The sequence below is a fragment of the Primulina tabacum genome, chromosome 2 (assembly GCF_025594145.1).
Source record: "Primulina tabacum isolate GXHZ01 chromosome 2, ASM2559414v2, whole genome shotgun sequence".
NCBI classification, from domain to species: Eukaryota; Viridiplantae; Streptophyta; class Magnoliopsida; order Lamiales; family Gesneriaceae; genus Primulina; species Primulina tabacum.
In genome coordinates, this window is record NC_134551.1 from 46287929 (window position 1) to 46307521 (window position 19593).

Genomic DNA, 19593 nt, shown 5'->3' on the forward strand with positions numbered 1-19593 from the left:
GATGACTTGTTTTGAAGGATGGGAGTTGGTTGTGACTAATACGATGACACGATGACACGAAAGGTTGGGGCTAAGTGGACGGCTAATGCTGTCGCTGATGCCTCCGTCGTCGTGTACCTCGGTTACACGTAGATCGATCCATCGAATGACATGATAATACGAAAGTCAAAGCTGACGTACGGAATTCAAATTAAGAAAATGAACACACATATTTTGATACGATGATACATGCTATGATTATTATCATATTTTGACAGGTCACGATTATGCATATGATTTTAATGCATAAATGAAGTGTATGTTGATTACCATATTTTTTACTGCTGCTTGTTACGTATATTTATTTGTTATCACGGTACAAGTGTGTTGAGTATATAGACTCACTAAGCGTGTGTGATGCAGGTGATCATGATTTGAGGGGACTGGAGGTGCTGAACTCTGAGCTGGCGACTTGGCGGGCGACTTGACCCGAGGACCTCACGATTTTCCGCACATTCACGATTTTATATTATTGAGAGGATATGAGCATTTTTACGCTGTTTTATTTTACTATTTGATGTTAGGATTTTTACTCGTTTTTACTCCGCTATATTTTTATTGATAATTACTTATGATTATTTTTAAATGATATTTTTAGTAGGACTGAATGCATGCAATTTATTTAAATGATTAATTTCAAAATGTGAGCTTTACAAAAAAATATATATATTTTTGCACTTTTGAAACAGTAGACATGACACTAATCGTGATTTTTACCGTAATAATTATTAGGGTTTTCAGGTAAATCTCGATATCCAATTTTATTCTTTATTTTCATATTGATATCTCGAGTAACCGCATATAAGACCAACACAAATTACCCAACCACTTGAATTTCTTGTGACTGGTTTTTCATTGTTCGCCAACGTATATAATTTTTCCAAGATGCATCACATAAAGTTCAACACAAACAAAATGTATATGAGAAGAAATGTCAGAAAGCTAAACACCTTTTTAGTCAGAATGAAAGATCTTACACTTCTTCTGTTTCTGTTACATTGTATATCATTGACGTATGGACAAGCAAAACAAGACATGATTCTTGAGAAAAAAACAAGTACACCTGTGATAGCTTTCAGCATAAAAATTTACAAACAAATAAAGAGAGATATATAAGATTCAAGTATAATTATATGAAGATCATTGGTCACTAAGAAACCTCTCAAGACACCGCAACCCCAAATGCTCAGCACAAAACCTCTCCATTTCATTCCCGCCGCCTTTTTCTCTGCAGATCTCTTTCTCTATCCCCACTAAAATGTCGTCCCAATCCATCAAGTATCCGTCCCAATTCTCAACTCTAGAATCCGTGACAGCATCAAGTATCTCTTGCAACCCCACAATCCTTCGGCTCACATGTCTCCTTAGTTCCCGTACATTGGGATCAATCCCAGGCACCGAGTCAAGCCTGAATAACAAGCCCATCAGGGCTTCGTTAATCTTGATCCTCTCCCTATCGTTGGTGCGCACAGAATCAATCGTGTCCTGCCATAAACAGCTAAAAGATACAATAAGAAGGATACTGAAAATCTGTATAGCATTATAAATGAGGCTGATGTAAAATTTGCAACTTAAAATTCTTGTGTTCCATTAGTCCATTGCCTCACACATAGTTTCAATCATCTTGGTACTATACTTGAGAAACACAGCAAAAGTCAACAATGTGGAAACCAATACAAACCCTCATTAAAAGTAGCAGGAAACATCGAAACAACGTCAATAACTTGCACGGATGTTAAAAGAAACTGATTAATCACATGGCAACAGACATTAGATGAACTAAAAAGCAATAGCACGAAAAATAGATTAAAATGCCGCAACATGTACATTTTGACTTGTTATAACAGAGCTATGTTGAAGGGCATAGAACTACTTCTCCTGAAGTAATTCTCCTTGTGGACAAGTAATTCAAAGTAATCACCATAAATTTTCGCTCCGTTGGTTATGTTTTTGGGTCCATCTCTAGTTGAAGTGAAGCAATTCAATCCGCATATCACGAAAAATGTGTGGTTTGTGAAATGCGTGAAACTTAAATTTATTCACAAGAAAATTAATGCGCAAGACTGCTATCTATAGTTATAAAAACTAATGTACATAACGTGAAACTTATCAAAATTTTAGCATCTACTAATGTTGTCCAAGGAAATAAAGCCCAAGTTTCTATAATTGGATCTAAATTTATACTTAGTTTTTAAAGATTATGTTTGGATAGATGGGATTAAATTTGAGAAGGTATTTGAAATAATAAAGTTTTTATAGAAATGGCATGGTTTCGAATAAGGTTTGATTGTAGATTTTAAGATACTGCTTCATACAAAGTATGGTATGGTTAAAGAATGCAGATGAGCAACATGAGAGAGGAAAGAGTTGATAATGTGGCGTTGGCTGATAACGTTGTCATATCAATCATATCTCAACAAATTATTAAAATTGCTAAAAATTAAAAGGCAAAGAGTTGTAACTTAATTTTGACCACACAAAAAAGTGAAATGGCAAAGAGAACCTGCCCAACAAAAATTATAATTTTGCGCGTCGAAAATAAAAAAGCATTTTAGATTGGTAAAAATTCATGTAAAATGATATCAAAAATTATATTTTATGAGATAGCTCTATTACTGAGTTATTAATGAAAAAATATTATTTTTTATACTAAAAATATTATTTTCTATTATGTCGTCTTAAATATAAAGATAACTTTTAATAGCTCATTAGTCTAAATAGTAGCGAAAACACCAGAAAACCCAACAATTTTCACATCTTCAAACATCGTAACTTTAAAGTTTCGACAATCATTAACACAGTCTCTGCTACGTAATTGAGTAATTGATACGTGTAGAAAATGAAGCTTAATCAGCAGCACAAAGCACGAGTAAAACACATAAAAAAAGTAACGCGTAGAATGAAAAATCATAATTAATGCCTGGCGTTGGATGATTCTCTGCCAGTATTTAGCTTCAGAATTGACGGCGGCGATCTTTCTGACAAGGAGGCGTATCATGTGAGATCGGTAGGCCGACTGTATCCTCACCGCAGCGGAGGATTCTGGTAAAGGGAATTGCAGGGGAAGATGAACAGTTATAGGAATGGGGTCTGCTGTAGGTTGTATTTGGATTGGAATTTCGGTGATTTTCGAATCGGAGTCGGGGGCAGAATGGTCGTTGAAAGAGTAGACGGTGGTTGTGGCGGAGCTGGAAGAGAAGAGCCACGGCCGCCAGGAGGACTTCATTTTACCGACACGATGCTCGGAGAGAAGCAAAGGGAAAGCTGATTACAATTTACATTAGGAGAGAGGTGAATAAAGGATAGGATGACGTGGACAGAGTCACAAATGATGAAGATGAAATGATTAAATGTAAGAAAAATTGGACTTAAAATCTTAATTTTATTACTATTGTAATTATTGTAATTATTATAGATATAATATTATATCATGTAAATATAATTATTATAATTAAGTTAAGTATATTTATTATTATTCGAAAAATTCTAAATTACAGTATTACAATTCTAATAATATAATTAATATTATAACTATTGTTATTACTTAAAACTTAAAACTGGTATAATGAACGGATTTTTTTAAAAAAATATTATAAATAAAAAAACTATAACATGTAAAGTTATTAATGTAATTACAAAATTGTGTATTAAAATTTTATATTTATTAATAATTCTTGTTCATTGCAGGTACCATATTTATTATTTTTTTAATATTCAAACTATTTTTTAATATCACGATTAATATTAAAAATATACTATTTAACTAAATTATACTTAATCATATAACGTTAGTGAACAAAATTATAATTATATTAATATAATATAAATAATACAAACAAAATATTAAAAAAAATAATTAAATTATCTTCTCAGACGTAATTATACGAAACTTGTAATAATATCAACGGACGATGCTAATATCTGAAATAAATGACATGTATTATAAAAAAATTACACAAAAAATTACTTCTTAATATATAATTATAATATTATCAACGAAATTAAACATTACATCTTCGTATCTTTTCAAATGAAATTGACGATAAAATTAACAAATAATATTAATATATGATCGAAGTAGAAAAGATGGATTTTGCACATATAAATTGGATGAAAGAAATAAGTTGCGATAATGAATATGAAGAACAATTATTTTCGACGACGATGGAAAGAATACCCGCATTTCTACTTAAAGAAGAAAACACATGGCTTGTTAGAATCTGTGACAGGGTATTATGGATTTGTCTTGGCGACGATTTTTTGTTAAACCGTCGCCAATAGCGACGGGTTTTCACATTAGAAAGATGTCAACTGAAAATATATAAATGTTCATATTTAAGGATGTCAATTGTGAAAATATATTTTTACAGTAGGATGAGCCGAATACATATATTTAAAATTGAATGTTTATTAATTTAGAATATACTGATTTCTCAATAAGCCTCATATTTATTATAAAATATGCACCTTAAATACATTATTAATATGGAGCCGTGAAAGTAATTTGGAATTTCTCTTCTAAACCATAGAAATCATCCATTAATGTTATCTTTGATACGTCGAAAAAACATTTAGGATATGTAAGGAATTTTGTGTTGTTCGACAGATAATAAAGTATCTCTAAACTAATCAAATCAGTATAAAGTGTAAAACAGAGGATTTGTGTTTTACCAGAATTAAATGTTGTGCCAGATGTTCCAACATCTAAGGCAACATGCAGCGGAAAATTAAAGTGTGTAACACAAATTCACTTAAAATAAATAGATGGACATACTTGTGCGGTGCCTTATGGCAAAAATTAATTACTAGAAAACCAAATCGTTTACAAAAACCTATCACTAGTGATTAAGACTAAAATCAATTTCCTCGACGCTTTGAGAAAATAAAGCTTTCTAAAAACTACCAATAATATTAAAACGTAAATAAGAAAGCAAAAACTTGATCCCGGAAAGCACGATCAATTGGATGTAATCTTCAGTCAACATCGTTACGCATGTTGTCTGTAGATGTTGGCCACATTCAGAGCAACACGGTGATCACCACTCTTCAAACAGCAACGGCTCCGAGAAATATTTTTTCCTGAAAAAAAATCTTCACTTCAGTGTATGTATGATCGATATTCAAGCCACCCTCGCCAGTATCCTTGACCTCTTATTTATTGGTAAACTATCTTATCTCTACAAGGAAACATATAACAAAAAGAAAGTGAGAGTTTTATTAGGAATAAACTCTTTTTAAACACCAATATCATATCTTATCAAATCAATTTCAAAAGTAACAAATCTTTGAATATATATCTCATCAACTAAGAAAGGCAAAATCACATTAAATATTTACTTAGATAAAGCAATAAGGAAAGAAATAATTTAAGTAACGGAATATATCAATTAAACTCGGAAATAATATTTCCCTTCAATCTCCCCTTTTTTGCCTTTCTTGGACAAAATGAGATCAAACCCATTTATTCTGGAATAGCTCAAATTAACTCCCCCTGAGTTAGAGAAATTTTCTCCCCCTGAATAAAATACGGTTAGCACGGGTGTTGTTAGAATTGTTGGCAACACTTGAGACAACACCTGTACCAGTTCATTAACAGTTCACAATAGAGAGAAGTAGGTAGATCTATCACACCAGAAAACAAATTTACTAAACAGAAGCAAAAAAAACAAAAACAGAAACACAGTCAAGCATCTCCACAGTCAAGCATCTCCCTCTCCATCATCATCATCTTCCTCCTCTATATCATCCTTGGTCCCAGATGGACCAGCTGCTACATCCAAAAGGAGTCGAAAGTTTCTGGCCACAGCTTCGTAGTAGGTAATGTCAGCGTTGGCCTGCTCAATCGTATTCATGGCATGCACAATAGTAGCCTTGGCTTGCTTAACCTTTGCCATAGCATGATCAATGTGGGCGTGAGCATCAGGTACAAAGATCATGATGTAATCAGTGGTCATCGGAGGAGTATGAGCGTCGTGCTGTCTAGTAGGTGCGGCCGAAGGTGCAATCCAAGGAAGATCAATCTTTCGATTTCCTTTGAAGAAGGCATGGGCAATCTTGAAAGGTTCACCAAGGTTAGATAGGTGCTCAGTGAGATCTCGAACAAAACCTTGGGATACAAGCACTCCATAGATGAGGCTTGGAAAAGGAAGTTTGGATGACTTGAGACCTCCGTCCGTATACTGAATTACCGTGTTGAAAACTAACTGGCCAAAATTGAACACCCCATCTGTCCCGATGGAGTACAGAACCATTGCTTGGTGTCTCGTGACTGTTGTGGTGTTGGTGGAAGGAGTCCAATTCCGAATAGCCAGTTTGTGGAGGACCGAGTAGAATGTGGTGAGGTTTGCAGCTAGTAGTTTCTTTGGATGACTCGGAAATTGAGTAATAATGCCCCCGGTGAGTGCGGAAGTGACTAGATGAATATCCGGGGCAATTCCATCAATATCAGGTGTTGGAGTCTGGTAAAGTGCATTGATCACTGAAGGATTAAATTATAGATCCTGCCTCGGACGAACACTTTCCCGTACTTCAGAGAGCGTACATCACTCACCCCTGTAGACAGATTGGCATAGAATTCCAAGACAGGGCAGCGAGAAAATGGCGTGACTGCCGATACAGTGGAGAGGAGTGTGCACTTTTTCAGAAATGTCACCAAATTGTATTGTTCGAAGGCATCAAAATCTATATTCCTTTCCTCAAGAAAGACTCGGTTCGCATATAAGTACCACAGAGATACCATGTGTTCTGTATAGAACTGTGTGCTGAACGCACCATCAAGATCATAATCAGCAAAGTCGATGTTGACAGGAATGTGGGCAGCATTTTCAGCGACATCCTCTTCAGCAGAGGAATCGTCATGATCAGCAGGAACAGATGTGGCACCCTCAACCGGCAAATCATCAGAAGAGTGAGAGGACGTACCAGAGCCAATGCTTATGGTAGGAGGAATGCTTGGTGTGGGCACCGAGGTGGACGCGCCGTACTTCTTGTCCTTCTTCAAGTTGGCCATAAATTCGGCCAAGGAGATTTCATCTTCACTTTCCTCAACAGGAGTTTGAGTTTGCTGTGCAGTGAAGGGGACAGTGTCAGGAGGAGAGTCGGCATCCTTATCAGAAGATGAGGACGAGGGTTTAGTAACAATCTGAGATGTGGGTTTTTTACGAGCTACCAACTCGTAGCCCTCATCATTTGAGTCATCTCCCGAAGTCTCAGCAGGATCAATGAGAGAAGAGCGAGTGGAGGGCTGGCCCTTAAATCGAAATCTTTTTCCTGGAGTGAGATCTGGGTTATACCCAGCCTGTCTCTTTGAGCGACGAACATGAGGGCGTGGAGGATCAAACACCTGGATTATTGGCGGATTGTCCAGATCAATTGCATTCCCAGGTTCACTGGGAGCAATAACTTCCAGAGGCTCGGGCATGAGAGCAGCAGGAATGATCTGCAGGTTCTGCGCAAAAGGTGTTGTAGCAGATGTTGCGGGAGGTGAGAAACATCCTCTGTATGGCCCATTTCGCTTCGGATATCGTGCGGATCAAAGCCCTTTCCTGCCATTTTTCACAAGATAAGATTCAAGCGAAGATAAGAATTGACAATTTTGGGAAAAAGTTTTGCACAGAGAAATTGCGTGAAGATGGTACGGAAATTCGAGAAATAATTAGGCAAAAGTTAACGAATTAGACGACAACAAGAAATGAGATAAGGATGAATGAACAGTGCAATGGTAATAAAAACAAATAATTAAGTGAGTCCAAACGGTTAAAAGGAATTGATTTACTCCACTGAAATCTCCCAACGGTAAGAAAATTAACGGCACTTTTTAAGGGCTTAATACCTTTTCCACTATTACAGAGACAATTTTAGGCTAACCACTTTTCAAAATTTCCAGATATAACTCCACATCGAATTTTAGCCCCGCTAGACATCAATGATCACATAGATTAGAGATTTTGCAAAGTCTGGAATTTCACCGAATTTTTATTTATCGAAATACACATATCCTTGTGGCACAATAATATTCACGATGATATGTTTATGCATGACCTATTTATGCGTAAAAACAGAATGTAACAGAAATAAAAACATGAGACAAGTATGCGATATTTTTACAAATGAAGTGTTGTCGCAGATGTTGGCAACATCTTCTCTAACACAACCAATTCCTAAAAGTTTTCTTGATTTTTCTTCACACTTAGAGACTTAACCAATTTCAGATAATAGAAGTGGTAACATCCACACTAGAGGAACGGTCTTCTTTAAGACTCCTCTAGGTAGTTTTTCCATTTTCTTCTATTTTGATTTCTGTATTAGATTCAGAAGAGGTAGCTCTCACACTAAAAGTACAGTCTTCATTGGACTCTTTTAGGTAGCTTTTTTCCAATCTTTTCTTCTCATACAGAGCATGATTATAAATATTTTCAATTTGCTCAAATCACCTTTTTCATGGGACAAACTTATGGTGTACATGATCATTCTTCACTCCTTAGTGACTTAGTTACAATAGTTTGCATGTCCAAGTGTGTTTAAAAACAATAGAATAAGGAATTGTTAGTGTAACCGAAGATTGAGCAACATCACTCCAACACATCATATCACAGAGTGCATGAAAAATGCAGAATGTCTAAGTCCTAGAAATGCACATGCATGTTAGATGTTGTCCGAGATGTTGTAACATCTGAGACAACATCTATGAATAATTAAGCAGAACACATGCTGAGAGATTTCCTAAGGTTGGAGAATCTCTCAAAATCTAATGCTTTGGTGAATATGTCGGCCAGTTGGTTATTGGTATCAACAAATTCCATTCGAATCAATCCTTTCTCTACTAGATCCCTAATAAAGTGATGACGGATGTCAATGTGTTTAGTACGAGAGTGTTGTACCGGATTTTTTGAAATGTTTATTGCACTAGAATTGTCACAATACACCACTAAGGGTTCACTCTTAAGGCCATAGTCTTCTATCATCTGATTCATCCATAGGAGTTGAGTGCAACCACTTCCAGCTGCCACATATTCAGATTCAGCAGTCGAAAGTGAAACACAGTTCTGTTTTCTTCTATGCCATAATATCAAGTTATTTCCAAGATAAAAACACCCTCCAGAGGTACTCTTTCTATCATCCAAATCCCCTGCCCAATCGGCATCAAAAAAACCTACTAAATTTGAATTGGTGTCATGAGTGTACCATAGTCCTAAGTCAATTGTTCCGGCTGTGTATCGTAGGATACGTTTTACAGCTTTTAAGCGGAAAATCTTAGGACTAGATTGGTATCTAGAACACAAGCAAACACTAAACATTAGGTCTAGGCGGCTAGCCGTCAAGTATAGGAGACTTCCTATGATGCTGCGGTAAAGGGTGTTGTGTCAACATCTTCGGCCGCAACATCCTTGGATAATTTCTCATTTGAGCCCATAGGTGTTTTCACATGCTTGGTGTTTTCATTTGCAAATTTCTTTACTAGATTCTTAGCATACTTACTTTGACACAAGAAAATGTCATCATGCATTTGTTTGATTTGCATACCAAGAAAAAAGTATAATTCACCAACCATACTCATTTCAAATATAGTAGACATGCATTCAACAAAGTCATTCGTATGTTTTTGGGATGAGGAACCAAAATTGATATCATCGACATAAATCTGGCAGATAAGAATCTCACCTTTGGCTTTTTGAATAAAAAGCGTTTTATCTACCTCACCTCGTGTAAATCCAATGTCAAGTAGGTAGTCAGTCAATCTGCCATACCAAGCAAGGGGTGCTTGCTTCAAGCCATAGAGAGCCTTTTTCAGCTTGTACACATGATTCGGATTGTGTGGATCTTCGAATCCTTTAGGCTTTCTAACATGTACTTCTTCACTCAAGAACCCATTCAAGAAAGCACTTTTGACATCCATTTGAAACAGTTTTATTTTCATGTAGCATGCAATGGCTAGCAAAAGTCGGATTGACTCAATGCGAGCAACAGGAGCAAAGGTCTCATCAAAATCAACCCCTTCAACCTGTGTGTACCCTTGAGCAACCAACCTTGCTTTGTTTCGAATGATGTTTCCTGACTCATCAGTTTTATTTTTAAAGACCCACTTTGTTCCAATTATATTGTCCATGGTCAGGAGGTGGAACTAAATCCCAAACATCATTTCGAACAAACTCTTCAAGCTCATCATGCATAGCATTAATCCAAAATTCATCTTTTAATGCTTCCATAAAATTTTTAGGCTCAATCCGAGACACAAAGCATGAAAATCTAACATGTGAGTACATGGTACTCATGCACACTAGTCCAACCATTTTTCGGTAGTCGACTTTATCTTTCTTCCTGGTTTGGACATCCTCACTCATTTATCCGATAATTTGAGATGCTGGATGGTTCTTTTAGATTTTGCTTGGAATACACGGTCCATCATCTACTGCCTCATCATCGCTGTGAGCATCTTCTCGTGATTTGGTGATTTCAGTGTCACATTTTGTGGTAGATGTTGCAACATCTGGGGCAACATCTGTGTTTTCCAGTGAAGTTTGAGCTTCCAGAAGATCTTCAACATCATCTTCAGCAGTTTTCTTCTTAAGATCTACACAATCATCAAAAACAACATTAGTTGATTCCATAATAGTCCTCGTTATTAGATTAAACGTACGATAAGCACGACTATTAGTGGCATAATCAAGGAACAAACACTTATCACTCTTTGAATCGAACTTAGCAAGTTGATCCCTGTCATTCAAGGTGTAGCACACACAGCCAAAAACATGAAAATATCTAAGGTTAGACTTCTTTCCCATGATTATTTCATAGGAGGTCATGGTTGATCCACTCCTTAAATACACCCTATATGAAATATGACATGCCGTGTTAAGGGCTTCTGCCCAAAAACGCTTTGCAATGTTCTTTGAAGTTAGCATTACTCTCGCCATTTCTTGCAAAGTCCTGTTCTTACGTTCGGCAATGCCATTTTGTTGTGGTGTTTTTGGTGCTGAAATTCGTGTGAAATACCTTTCCTGTCACAGAAGGATGAGAACGAAATATTTTCAAATTCTTTACCATGATCAGTTCTGATTCTTCTTACCTTCAGGTTGTGGAAGTTGGTTATTCTTGTGATTAAATTTTTGACTATAACGAAAGTATCTGATTTCTCTCTAATAAAACTAACCCATGAAAATCGTGAGAAATCATCAACGCACACATAAGAGTATTTCTTACCTCTGAGGCTTTCAACTTCCATAGGACCCATAAGGTCCATGTGTAATAATTTCAGACAGCGTGTTGTCCCAGATGTTGGCAACATTGGATGCGACACGCGAGTCTGTTTTCCTTTTTGACTATCCCCGCACACATATGGTATACCAGAAGAGAGATTAGGCATATCTCTTACTGCATCATACTTACTCAGGTTCTTCAAGGTTCTAAAATTTGCATGTCCAAGCTTTTGATGCCAAAGGTCAAGTTAAGTTATTTGTGCCTGTTTGCACGGCAGTTCTTCACCAATTTGGTAGCAATTATCCGATGACCTTGTACCTGTCATGATGCAAATGTTAGATTCATCAAAAACTTCACACACATTCTTATTAAACTTGACATGCAGGTTGTCATGGCATAATTGACTTATGCTCATCAAGTTTGAGGTTAGCCCTTCAACATGGAGCACATTGTGGAGCTTTGGTAGTCCTTCGATATTCAAAGTTCCCTTTCCAACAATTTTTCCTTGTGCTCCCCCTCCATAGGTTACTCTGCCACCTTTTTGTTCAACATAATCGATGAGATAGTCTCATGACCCTGTCATATGGCGTGAGCTCCCGCTATCAAAATAACAGTAACCTGCAGTGTTAGTTTTTAATGAAGTATATACAACATTACAGTGAATTTGTACCTTTGGTACTCAAACCTGCCTTACTGTAGGTCGATTCTTGGAGGTGTTGCGGAAAGTGTTGTGCAACATTTGAGGCAACATCTGATTTAGGTTTTGGTTCATGTGATTATCCCTAAGTTTAAAACAATATGGCCTGATATGACCAGGCTTGAAGCAGTAATGGTATACATACCTTCGTTTTCTCTTCTTAGTAACAGGTGCAGTGGGTTGTCTTTTCGGTGGAAGGCGTTTGGTTGACGGTGTAGACTCTGGTTGTGTGAATGTTTCAGTCTTTCCTTTTACAAAAACAGTGGTTGTTGAAGATTCACCAATTTCATGCACACTGTCTTTGAACCCTAAACCCTTCTTGTCATCTCTTCCCATTGAAAGAATGGTTTCAAGCTTGGAGGTGCTCGAGTTAAACTTGGACAAGGTTTCAGTTGCCTTTTGAAGTTCTTCTTTGGTCTTTTCAAGTTCCAAATCCTTTTTGCTCAACATTACCTCGAGTTTGGCAACTACGGCTTTTAGATCAGTGTTTTCCTTCATAGGACTCGAGTTTAACTTGTTTCTTTTGGTCCAATCTTCAAACAACTCTTCATAAATTTTTTGCACACTCTCAAGAGTGATTTCTTCATCATCAGCTTCTGATTCATCATCTCCACTCAAATTTCCAGAAGTTGTGGATTTTAAACATGCTGAATGTTTGCAGATGTTGCGGACTGGTGTGGCAACACCTAGGGCAACACCTAAAGGGTTCACCTGCAGTCTGCGATTTTCTGTCAATAATGCAGTCAAGGATGTTTGATTTTCTTCATCAGTGGATTTCTCCTCAGCATCGGATTCTTCATCGCTTAGAGACACGTTGTATCCTTTGTTTTTTCGCAATCTGTTAGCACATTCATTGGCATAGTGTCCAAAGCCCTTGCACTCTCTACACTGCACCGAATCATATCTTTTTGAATTGTATTGTCCCTTGCCTTCATTCCGTGGTTGAAATTGTTGTTTGGCAGGGTACTTTTGTGACTTTTCAGGTGCAGGAAGACTTGAAAATTTAGATGGTTGTGTATCCTTCTTCTTATCTCTGATTCTTTTCAAATAATCACCAAATTTCTTTGTGATAAGGGAGATAGAATCCTCGCAGAGATCAGAATCATTGACTTCCTGAGATATTTGAAGAAGTTCGTTGTAGGAGTCATTTGACGCTTGGAGTGCAATTGTCTTCCCTTTATCCTTTTTCTGCATATCCAGGTTCATCTCAAAAGTGCGTAGTGAACTGATGAGGTCTTCCAAGGCCATTTGAGAAGTATTCTTAGCCTCATCTATTGCGCAAATTTTTATGTTGAATCTTTCGGGGAGAGAACGAAGGACCTTGCTGACTAGGCGCTCATTTGAGATAGAGTCTCCAATACTGAATGTCTCATTAGCAATTTCTTGTAGGCTACGATCATAATCGAGTATGTTCTAAGATTCTTCCATCCTCATCATCTCGAATTTGGAAGTGAGCATCCTCAATCTGGTTCGTCGCACACTTTCAGAACCTTCACAGTGTCTTTGGAGAATATTCCATGCACTTTTAGCAGAAGTACAATTTGTGATTAAACTGAACATGTTGGTGTCAACCGTCGTAAATATAGCATTCAAGGCCTTTGAGTTGTAGTTCGAACTTTGCACTTCATCAGCAGTCCAGTCAGTTTCAGGTTTTGGCAAGTTGTCACCCTCTTGATCTATCATGATTGGTGAAGTCCATCCATTGATGACACGCTGCCATGCCCGTTCATCTATAGTTTTATGTAGTATCTTATTTTGACCTTCCATAGGCTGCAATTGGTACCATCTAGGACTGGTGGTCGAAGTGCTGCACTTGCAAATGAAGTGTCCATTTGATCAGATCTGTCAGACAAAACTCAAACCAGAATCAACACTTAGTATATCAAGAGTAGGCTCTGATACCACTTGTAAGGAATTTTGTGTTGTTCGACAGATAATAAAGTATCTCTAAACTAATCAGATCAGTATAAGGTGTAAAACAGAGGATTTGTGTTTTACCGGAATTAAATGTTGTGCCAGATGTTCCAACATGTAAGGCAACATGCAGCGAAAAATTAAAGTGTGTAACACAAATTCGCTTAAAATAAATAGATGGACGAGATTAAATATGCACAAGTATAAATACTTGTGCGGTGCCTTATGGCAAAAATTAATCACTAGAAAACCAAATCGTTTACAAAACCTATCACTAGTGATTAAGACTAAAATCAATTTTCTCAATGCTTTGAGAAAATAAAGCTTTCTAAAAACTACCAATAATATTAAAACGTAAATAAGAAAGCAAAAACTTGATCCCGGAAAGCACGATCAATTGGATGTAATCTTCAGTCAACATCGTTACGTATGTTGTCTGTAGATGTTGGCCACATTCAGAGCCGTCCGTGATCACCACTCTTCAAACAGCAACGGCTCCGAGAAATATTTTTTCCTGAAAAAAAAATCTTCTCTTCAGTGTATGTATGATCGATATTCAAGCCATCCTCGCCAGTATCCTTGACCTCTTATTTGTTGGTGAACTATCTTATCTCTACAAGGAAACCTATAACAAAAAGAAAGTGAGAGTTTTATTAGGAATAAACTCTTTTTAAACACCAATATCATATATTATCAATTCAATTTCAAAAATAACAAATCTTTGAATATATATCTCATCAACTAAGAAAGGCAAAATCACATTAAATATTTACTTAGGTAAAACAATAAGGAAAGAAATAATTTAAGTCACGGAATATATCAATTAAACTCGGAAATAATATTTTCCTTCAGGATAGATGAATATAAATTTTATAATAATGTCAATTGTCTCATTAGAACACATGACCCATGCTCCTTCGAGTTCTCATCACTATGTGACAAATTGAGGCTACAAATGTGATATGATATAGACACGAAATACAAGTCCAGAATACCATGTTTTTATATCATATATACATACATATATATATATATATGTATACACATATTCGTATTTTGTATCACATCAATATAAACTAAACAATTTTCTAAAAATTTGAAATTAACCCTTTTGTTACTCGATACATTATCCACATTTATTTTATTAACGAATATTTAAGTTATGTTTGAATTAATAAATTTTAAATTCATAGATTTTAAATGTATTTTGCTAGTTTAGAGATGTAAGAGTATAAATTTGAAATCAACATTTTACACATGTTTATATAATATTTTATGTTAATAAACATGAATTTTTTTCAATAATTATGTCATTTGAACTGTCATGAGCTGTGCTATTCTGAAGTTGTTTTTTTAATTTTTTTTATATATAACATAAGCATAGAAGTTTGATTAGTACACGTCCTTTCTCTCAGGATGGATGGCTTTATGTTTCTTGCCAGTAAAACTCTTTTTTGTTTTACTGCTAGCTGTTTGCTATCATTGTATGATTGCATTGCGTAGGAGAAGTACAAGAGTAAACCTTGGTGCTGGAAGATGAAACGGGCCAGTCTCAATATCATGGTCACCTTGAGGCAGTCAGCAACATATTAACCTTCTGATGCTTCAGGGGAATGACCTTCTGATGCAGTAATAGTTCAGCGGTTATTCTGCTTTGTCTTCGTATTTACCTTGTGCGTTTTCTCTGTTTCTTGGTACAGTTTTAACAAAGTGGTACAATATAAGCAACTCACTTTGGAGGAAGCAGAAGAAAAGATGAAACATATAAGGAAAACTGCCAATGGTTACGAAAGATGGATGATGAAAGCAGCAAACAATGGACCTGCTGCATTTGGTGAAGTTGAAAAGGTTGATGATCGGGAAAGTGGCTCTGGTGGTGTGAGAGGGCGTAAAAGAACCCCAGGTCATGATCATGAGAGCAATGCCTCAGACTCAGACAGGGGAGAGGACGATGAGGAAGATGAGGCAGCAAGAAAAAGTAGACTAGGAGTTGACAAAAAAATTGGGGATGATGATGAAGGCCCTAGAGGAGGTGACCTGGACTTTGACGATGACGATATTGAAAAGGTGTGAAACTAATTGTTCAAATTTTCTTTGCAACTGCTAAAAGTTTCATGCGAGTAAGGCATCTGTGTGGGTTTTATGTAGTAGCAAATATGGTGTAAATATGTGGTAAGAAAATCATTTTTTTCTGGAGTAGTTTGTGGTTAGGATTATAATATTTAATGTCATTTGTCAGTCACCTGACGCAATTTGTTTGCCTTTGTTTGTTTTCAATGTCAACTACATGTTTCATTGCACAGATATTTGACGGTATATGACTTTTTGAGAGGAGGACCGATGATGACCTTTTTCTACTTTTTTGTTGTGTTTGTTTTCCTCAAACTATCAGTGTTTAACTTGCCATTTTATATCATCTACATCTCTTCTGCACCCTGAATTTTTTATATGACTATTCCATATGGATTTCATAGGGAAAATTCCATTTATATTTTTAAAGGGTTTTTCATCTTCTCCAGGCGATGATCGGGAGCATGAAGAAATTTTTACGGATGACGATGAAGCAGTTGGCAATGATCCAGAGAAACGCATAGATGAAGAGGAGGGGGGGCTGAGCAAATATGGAAAAGAGCTGAAGAAACTGCTGGGGCGAACTAATAGGCTGGATGATTCAGACGCTGAGGATGACGATGAGGTAAGTTTATTACTTTTTATCGCAAATCCTTGGGAATTAGCAATCTTTCTCAGGGTTTAATTGCTGCGAATATTCAGACCTTGTGAACCGTCATAGTTAGATATCATGGTTATCATAAGGGTGAATTGATTTCTTGCTCAAAATAGGTTATATGCCTTAATTATGTTTAGATATTCTTACCGATTATTTCCTTTCTCCATTTCTTGTTCTGCAACGCGCCATATATTGGGTTTATAGTCAGCACTTTGATGTTTTATTTGTCACGGTGTATCTAGATTCTAGCTTACCCTTCAAGGTTGTGAACGAGAGTATAATTTTCTGTGTTTGTTAGATCGAAGATGATATTTCTCCTGTACTTGCACCAAAGAAGGAAGCTCCAAACGAAAAGCCAGTTGAGAATAGCGCGCCACTAAAGGCAACAACTTCTGGATCTGGTCATGGGAGACCATTTACGTCAAAGTCTTCAAAGGGAAAAAGAAAAATTGGCGTGGAGGAATCAACAACCTTTAAATAAGGTAAAAACAGAAAATGTAAGTAAATTGTTAAGAGACATCTTTAATGGCTTTCGTTGTTTCTTTTTTAAATAGCTGACCAGTGCTTTACCTTTTTAAAGATTAAATATTTTCTGTGTTTCAGGAAGTAAAACCTGCGACCACGCAGGATCTTGTTACCAAATTTAAATCTAGGTTGAAGCTGAAAGTGGTATAAATTTCTTGTCATTTGAAAGGCAGTAGAATTAATTACATTTACATGTGGTACGTGGTTGAAATGAACCGTCTTAATGCAGGATAAGGATGCTTTTGATGCTATATTAAGGAGAATATCAAAGATACAGAAGACTAATGGAGCCAACCACGTAGTTCTGAGAGAGAGAATTTGAAAACTTAAACTCAAGTAATTGCTCAAACTTTCATGTCTTGATTCAGAGAAACCCGGTAATAGAGTAATTTCTTTATCTGTATTCATGCTCCCTAAATCTAGGGAAACATACTGTATTAACCTTTCCTAAAATGTGTAAAACCTTTCTCCAAAATTGAATGGCCAAGCAGCATTTTATTTAGTAGTGCATCTGAATTCCAACATCCAAACATGACATTAGAAACAGAAGAACAAGAACAAGACAAGAGTTGCTTTATCAGATACAGGCGATAGCTACTAATAGTACTAAAAACACTTAAGCGAACACAACATGCATATATATTAGCAAAACAAATCTACATGCCAATACATGAAAGGAACAGCCCAGCAAACACCACGGAAAAAAACACATTCAAAGCTGTGGCTGCAGAGGGATAGGGATGCGGAGTTGTCGGCGGGGGATGAGGGTAAGGCTCCACCGGTGGATCAGGGTGGTAAGGCTCCACTGGTGGATCAGGGTGGTAAGGCATGTCTTCATCATGACGATTCTGCACCGTCACAGGTAGCTTCATCCCGTTCTTGCAGCTTTCCAGGTTCCCGCTGCTGAAATACCTAGTCCCCTCTTTATCCAGGGTAACGTGGTTCGATCCATCAGCATACATTCTGATGGGGTTTCGCAGATCACATGTTGCTAGCTCCTCTAGGCTCTGAAGCTCCACAATGGACTCCGCTGTTGCCGGGACGCTAAACCCTGTAGCAAAATACATTACCCTTCTAAGGCGTCTGGGTTTTCTTTTGACAAATTCGACCGTTACGTCGAATCTGATAGCTACTCGTGTACACAATGCCATTTCACTATGTTATAGTTGGTTGACAAGAATTATACTGACAAGATTTAACCATTCAGTAATGTAATTACGGCAGTGCTTTTGCATTTCGAAAAAATCATATAAAATTATAACAACACAACCTTCACAACTTTATGAATTACTATATTATTTTCTAACAATAGTATATGATTTCATGGGAGGGCGACAAATCACAGTTTACAAAAAAATAATTCTAAAAAAGAATGAAATACACAACATATCATCTAAAAAACGCATCAAGCTATATTTTTTATCACTCAATAATATATTTGGTCGAGGATCTAAAATGGAAATGATTTTGGTCCCCAAGTTCAAGAAAAAGTGCGCTTTTTTGATTTCACAGATATATATATTCACATGTATGTACATATATATATATATATATAATATAGTTAAGAAGTAATGTGCTTACACAACTTGTCTCCAACCCTGAAAACCCTATATATTGTTAAGAAGTAATGTGCTTACACAACTTGTCTCCAACCCTGAAAACCCGACCCGACAGCCAGGAGGAGATGTTGGAAGCGGAGTTCCAACCTTCTTCTCCACCAACATGATGGTGGGTCTCGGCTGAAACCAGCTGTTCCAGCCCGCTTACAGCAACGGCTACAAGAAACAGAACCGAAGCAAAAACCTTGAATCCCCCCATTTTCAGTTCTCTCTCTCAGTCTCTCTCCAAAAATGGTTTCTCAACTTTTCTTCGTAGCGGTGGAGTTTACTATGCATATTTAAATAAACAAGAAAAAGAGGTTAGGTACAGTACACACAGTGGCCCAGCATCTAGAAATTACTGGGGGTAGGTACGTACAAAATAAAATAAAATAAAATAAAGTAACACATGATATCGGAGTACTATTTTTTTATTATTCAAAAAATATATATATCGACACGTACAAGATTCGTGGCAGCTTAAAGCACATACACGTTATGGACCAAGTGAGCGCTGGTCATCCAAAAACTTGGACTAGTGTTTAAACAATTTGTAATTTAATCATTTTTCTTTTCAATGTTTTAATCTCTTTTATTCATTTATTGGACACAATTTTGTCCAAATTTCCATTTTCCCCTTGTTTTATTTTTTATTTTTTCATATCTTAGTACTGCATTATTACATTTATCGGATTTGTCCAAGGCATAAGATTACGTAAAGTTTTCAGCGTATATATCATAAATCTTTATGACCCAACATGTTGTCGTAACATAAATCTTATATCTTTTGATCAAAATGTTGCCAGGTTGTGTTCACCGCATTTACATACTGTTTTTCACAGCTCCATTACACAGTGCAACTTATGGTTACTGACACAGATTCCATCAGTAATACA

At 36.5% G+C, this 19593-nt stretch overlaps 4 protein-coding genes across 6 annotated transcripts; 2 read left to right on the forward strand and 2 right to left on the reverse strand.

Annotated features, from left to right (window-relative positions):
• Window positions 1–1014: 1014 nt before the first annotated feature.
• On the reverse strand, window positions 1015–3383 carry LOC142532757 (BAG family molecular chaperone regulator 5, mitochondrial-like). 2 transcript variants are annotated; one of them, XM_075639188.1, is made up of 2 exons: window positions 2960–3383; window positions 1015–1524 (listed from the first exon to the last, which is right to left on the reverse strand). In XM_075639188.1, exons 1-2 carry the CDS (start codon window positions 3263–3265, stop codon window positions 1180–1182), a joined length of 651 nt encoding a protein of 216 aa, XP_075495303.1. In that variant the 5' UTR covers window positions 3266–3383; the 3' UTR covers window positions 1015–1179. The 2 variants fall into 2 exon arrangements, 1 of the variants encoding a protein (XP_075495303.1); XR_012816606.1 differs by lacking the exon at window positions 2960–3383 and adding an exon at window positions 1611–2725 and having other exon boundaries at window positions 1390–1524.
• An 11919-nt stretch (window positions 3384–15302) lies between these two features.
• LOC142532784 (uncharacterized) lies at window positions 15303–16442 on the forward strand. The gene is made up of 2 exons (XM_075639238.1): window positions 15303–16018; window positions 16366–16442. Exon 1 carries the CDS (start codon window positions 15602–15604, stop codon window positions 15917–15919), a length of 318 nt encoding a protein of 105 aa, XP_075495353.1. The 5' UTR covers window positions 15303–15601; the 3' UTR covers window positions 15920–16018; window positions 16366–16442.
• On the forward strand, window positions 16051–17856 carry LOC142532772 (uncharacterized). 2 transcript variants are annotated; one of them, XM_075639216.1, is made up of 4 exons: window positions 16051–16541; window positions 16873–17071; window positions 17178–17243; window positions 17329–17856. In XM_075639216.1, the coding sequence occupies exons 1-2, from the start codon at window positions 16308–16310 to the stop codon at window positions 17053–17055; spliced, it is 417 nt and encodes a 138-aa protein (XP_075495331.1). In that variant the 5' UTR covers window positions 16051–16307; the 3' UTR covers window positions 17056–17071; window positions 17178–17243; window positions 17329–17856. The 2 variants fall into 2 exon arrangements, with proteins under 2 accessions (XP_075495331.1, XP_075495340.1); XM_075639225.1 differs by having other exon boundaries at window positions 16873–17056.
• LOC142532766 (cucumber peeling cupredoxin-like) lies at window positions 17572–18995 on the reverse strand. Its single transcript, XM_075639205.1, has 2 exons — window positions 18737–18995; window positions 17572–18150 (listed from the first exon to the last, which is right to left on the reverse strand). The coding sequence occupies exons 1-2, from the start codon at window positions 18915–18917 to the stop codon at window positions 17756–17758; spliced, it is 576 nt and encodes a 191-aa protein (XP_075495320.1). The 5' UTR covers window positions 18918–18995; the 3' UTR covers window positions 17572–17755.
• Between the last annotated feature and the right edge of the window lie 598 nt (window positions 18996–19593).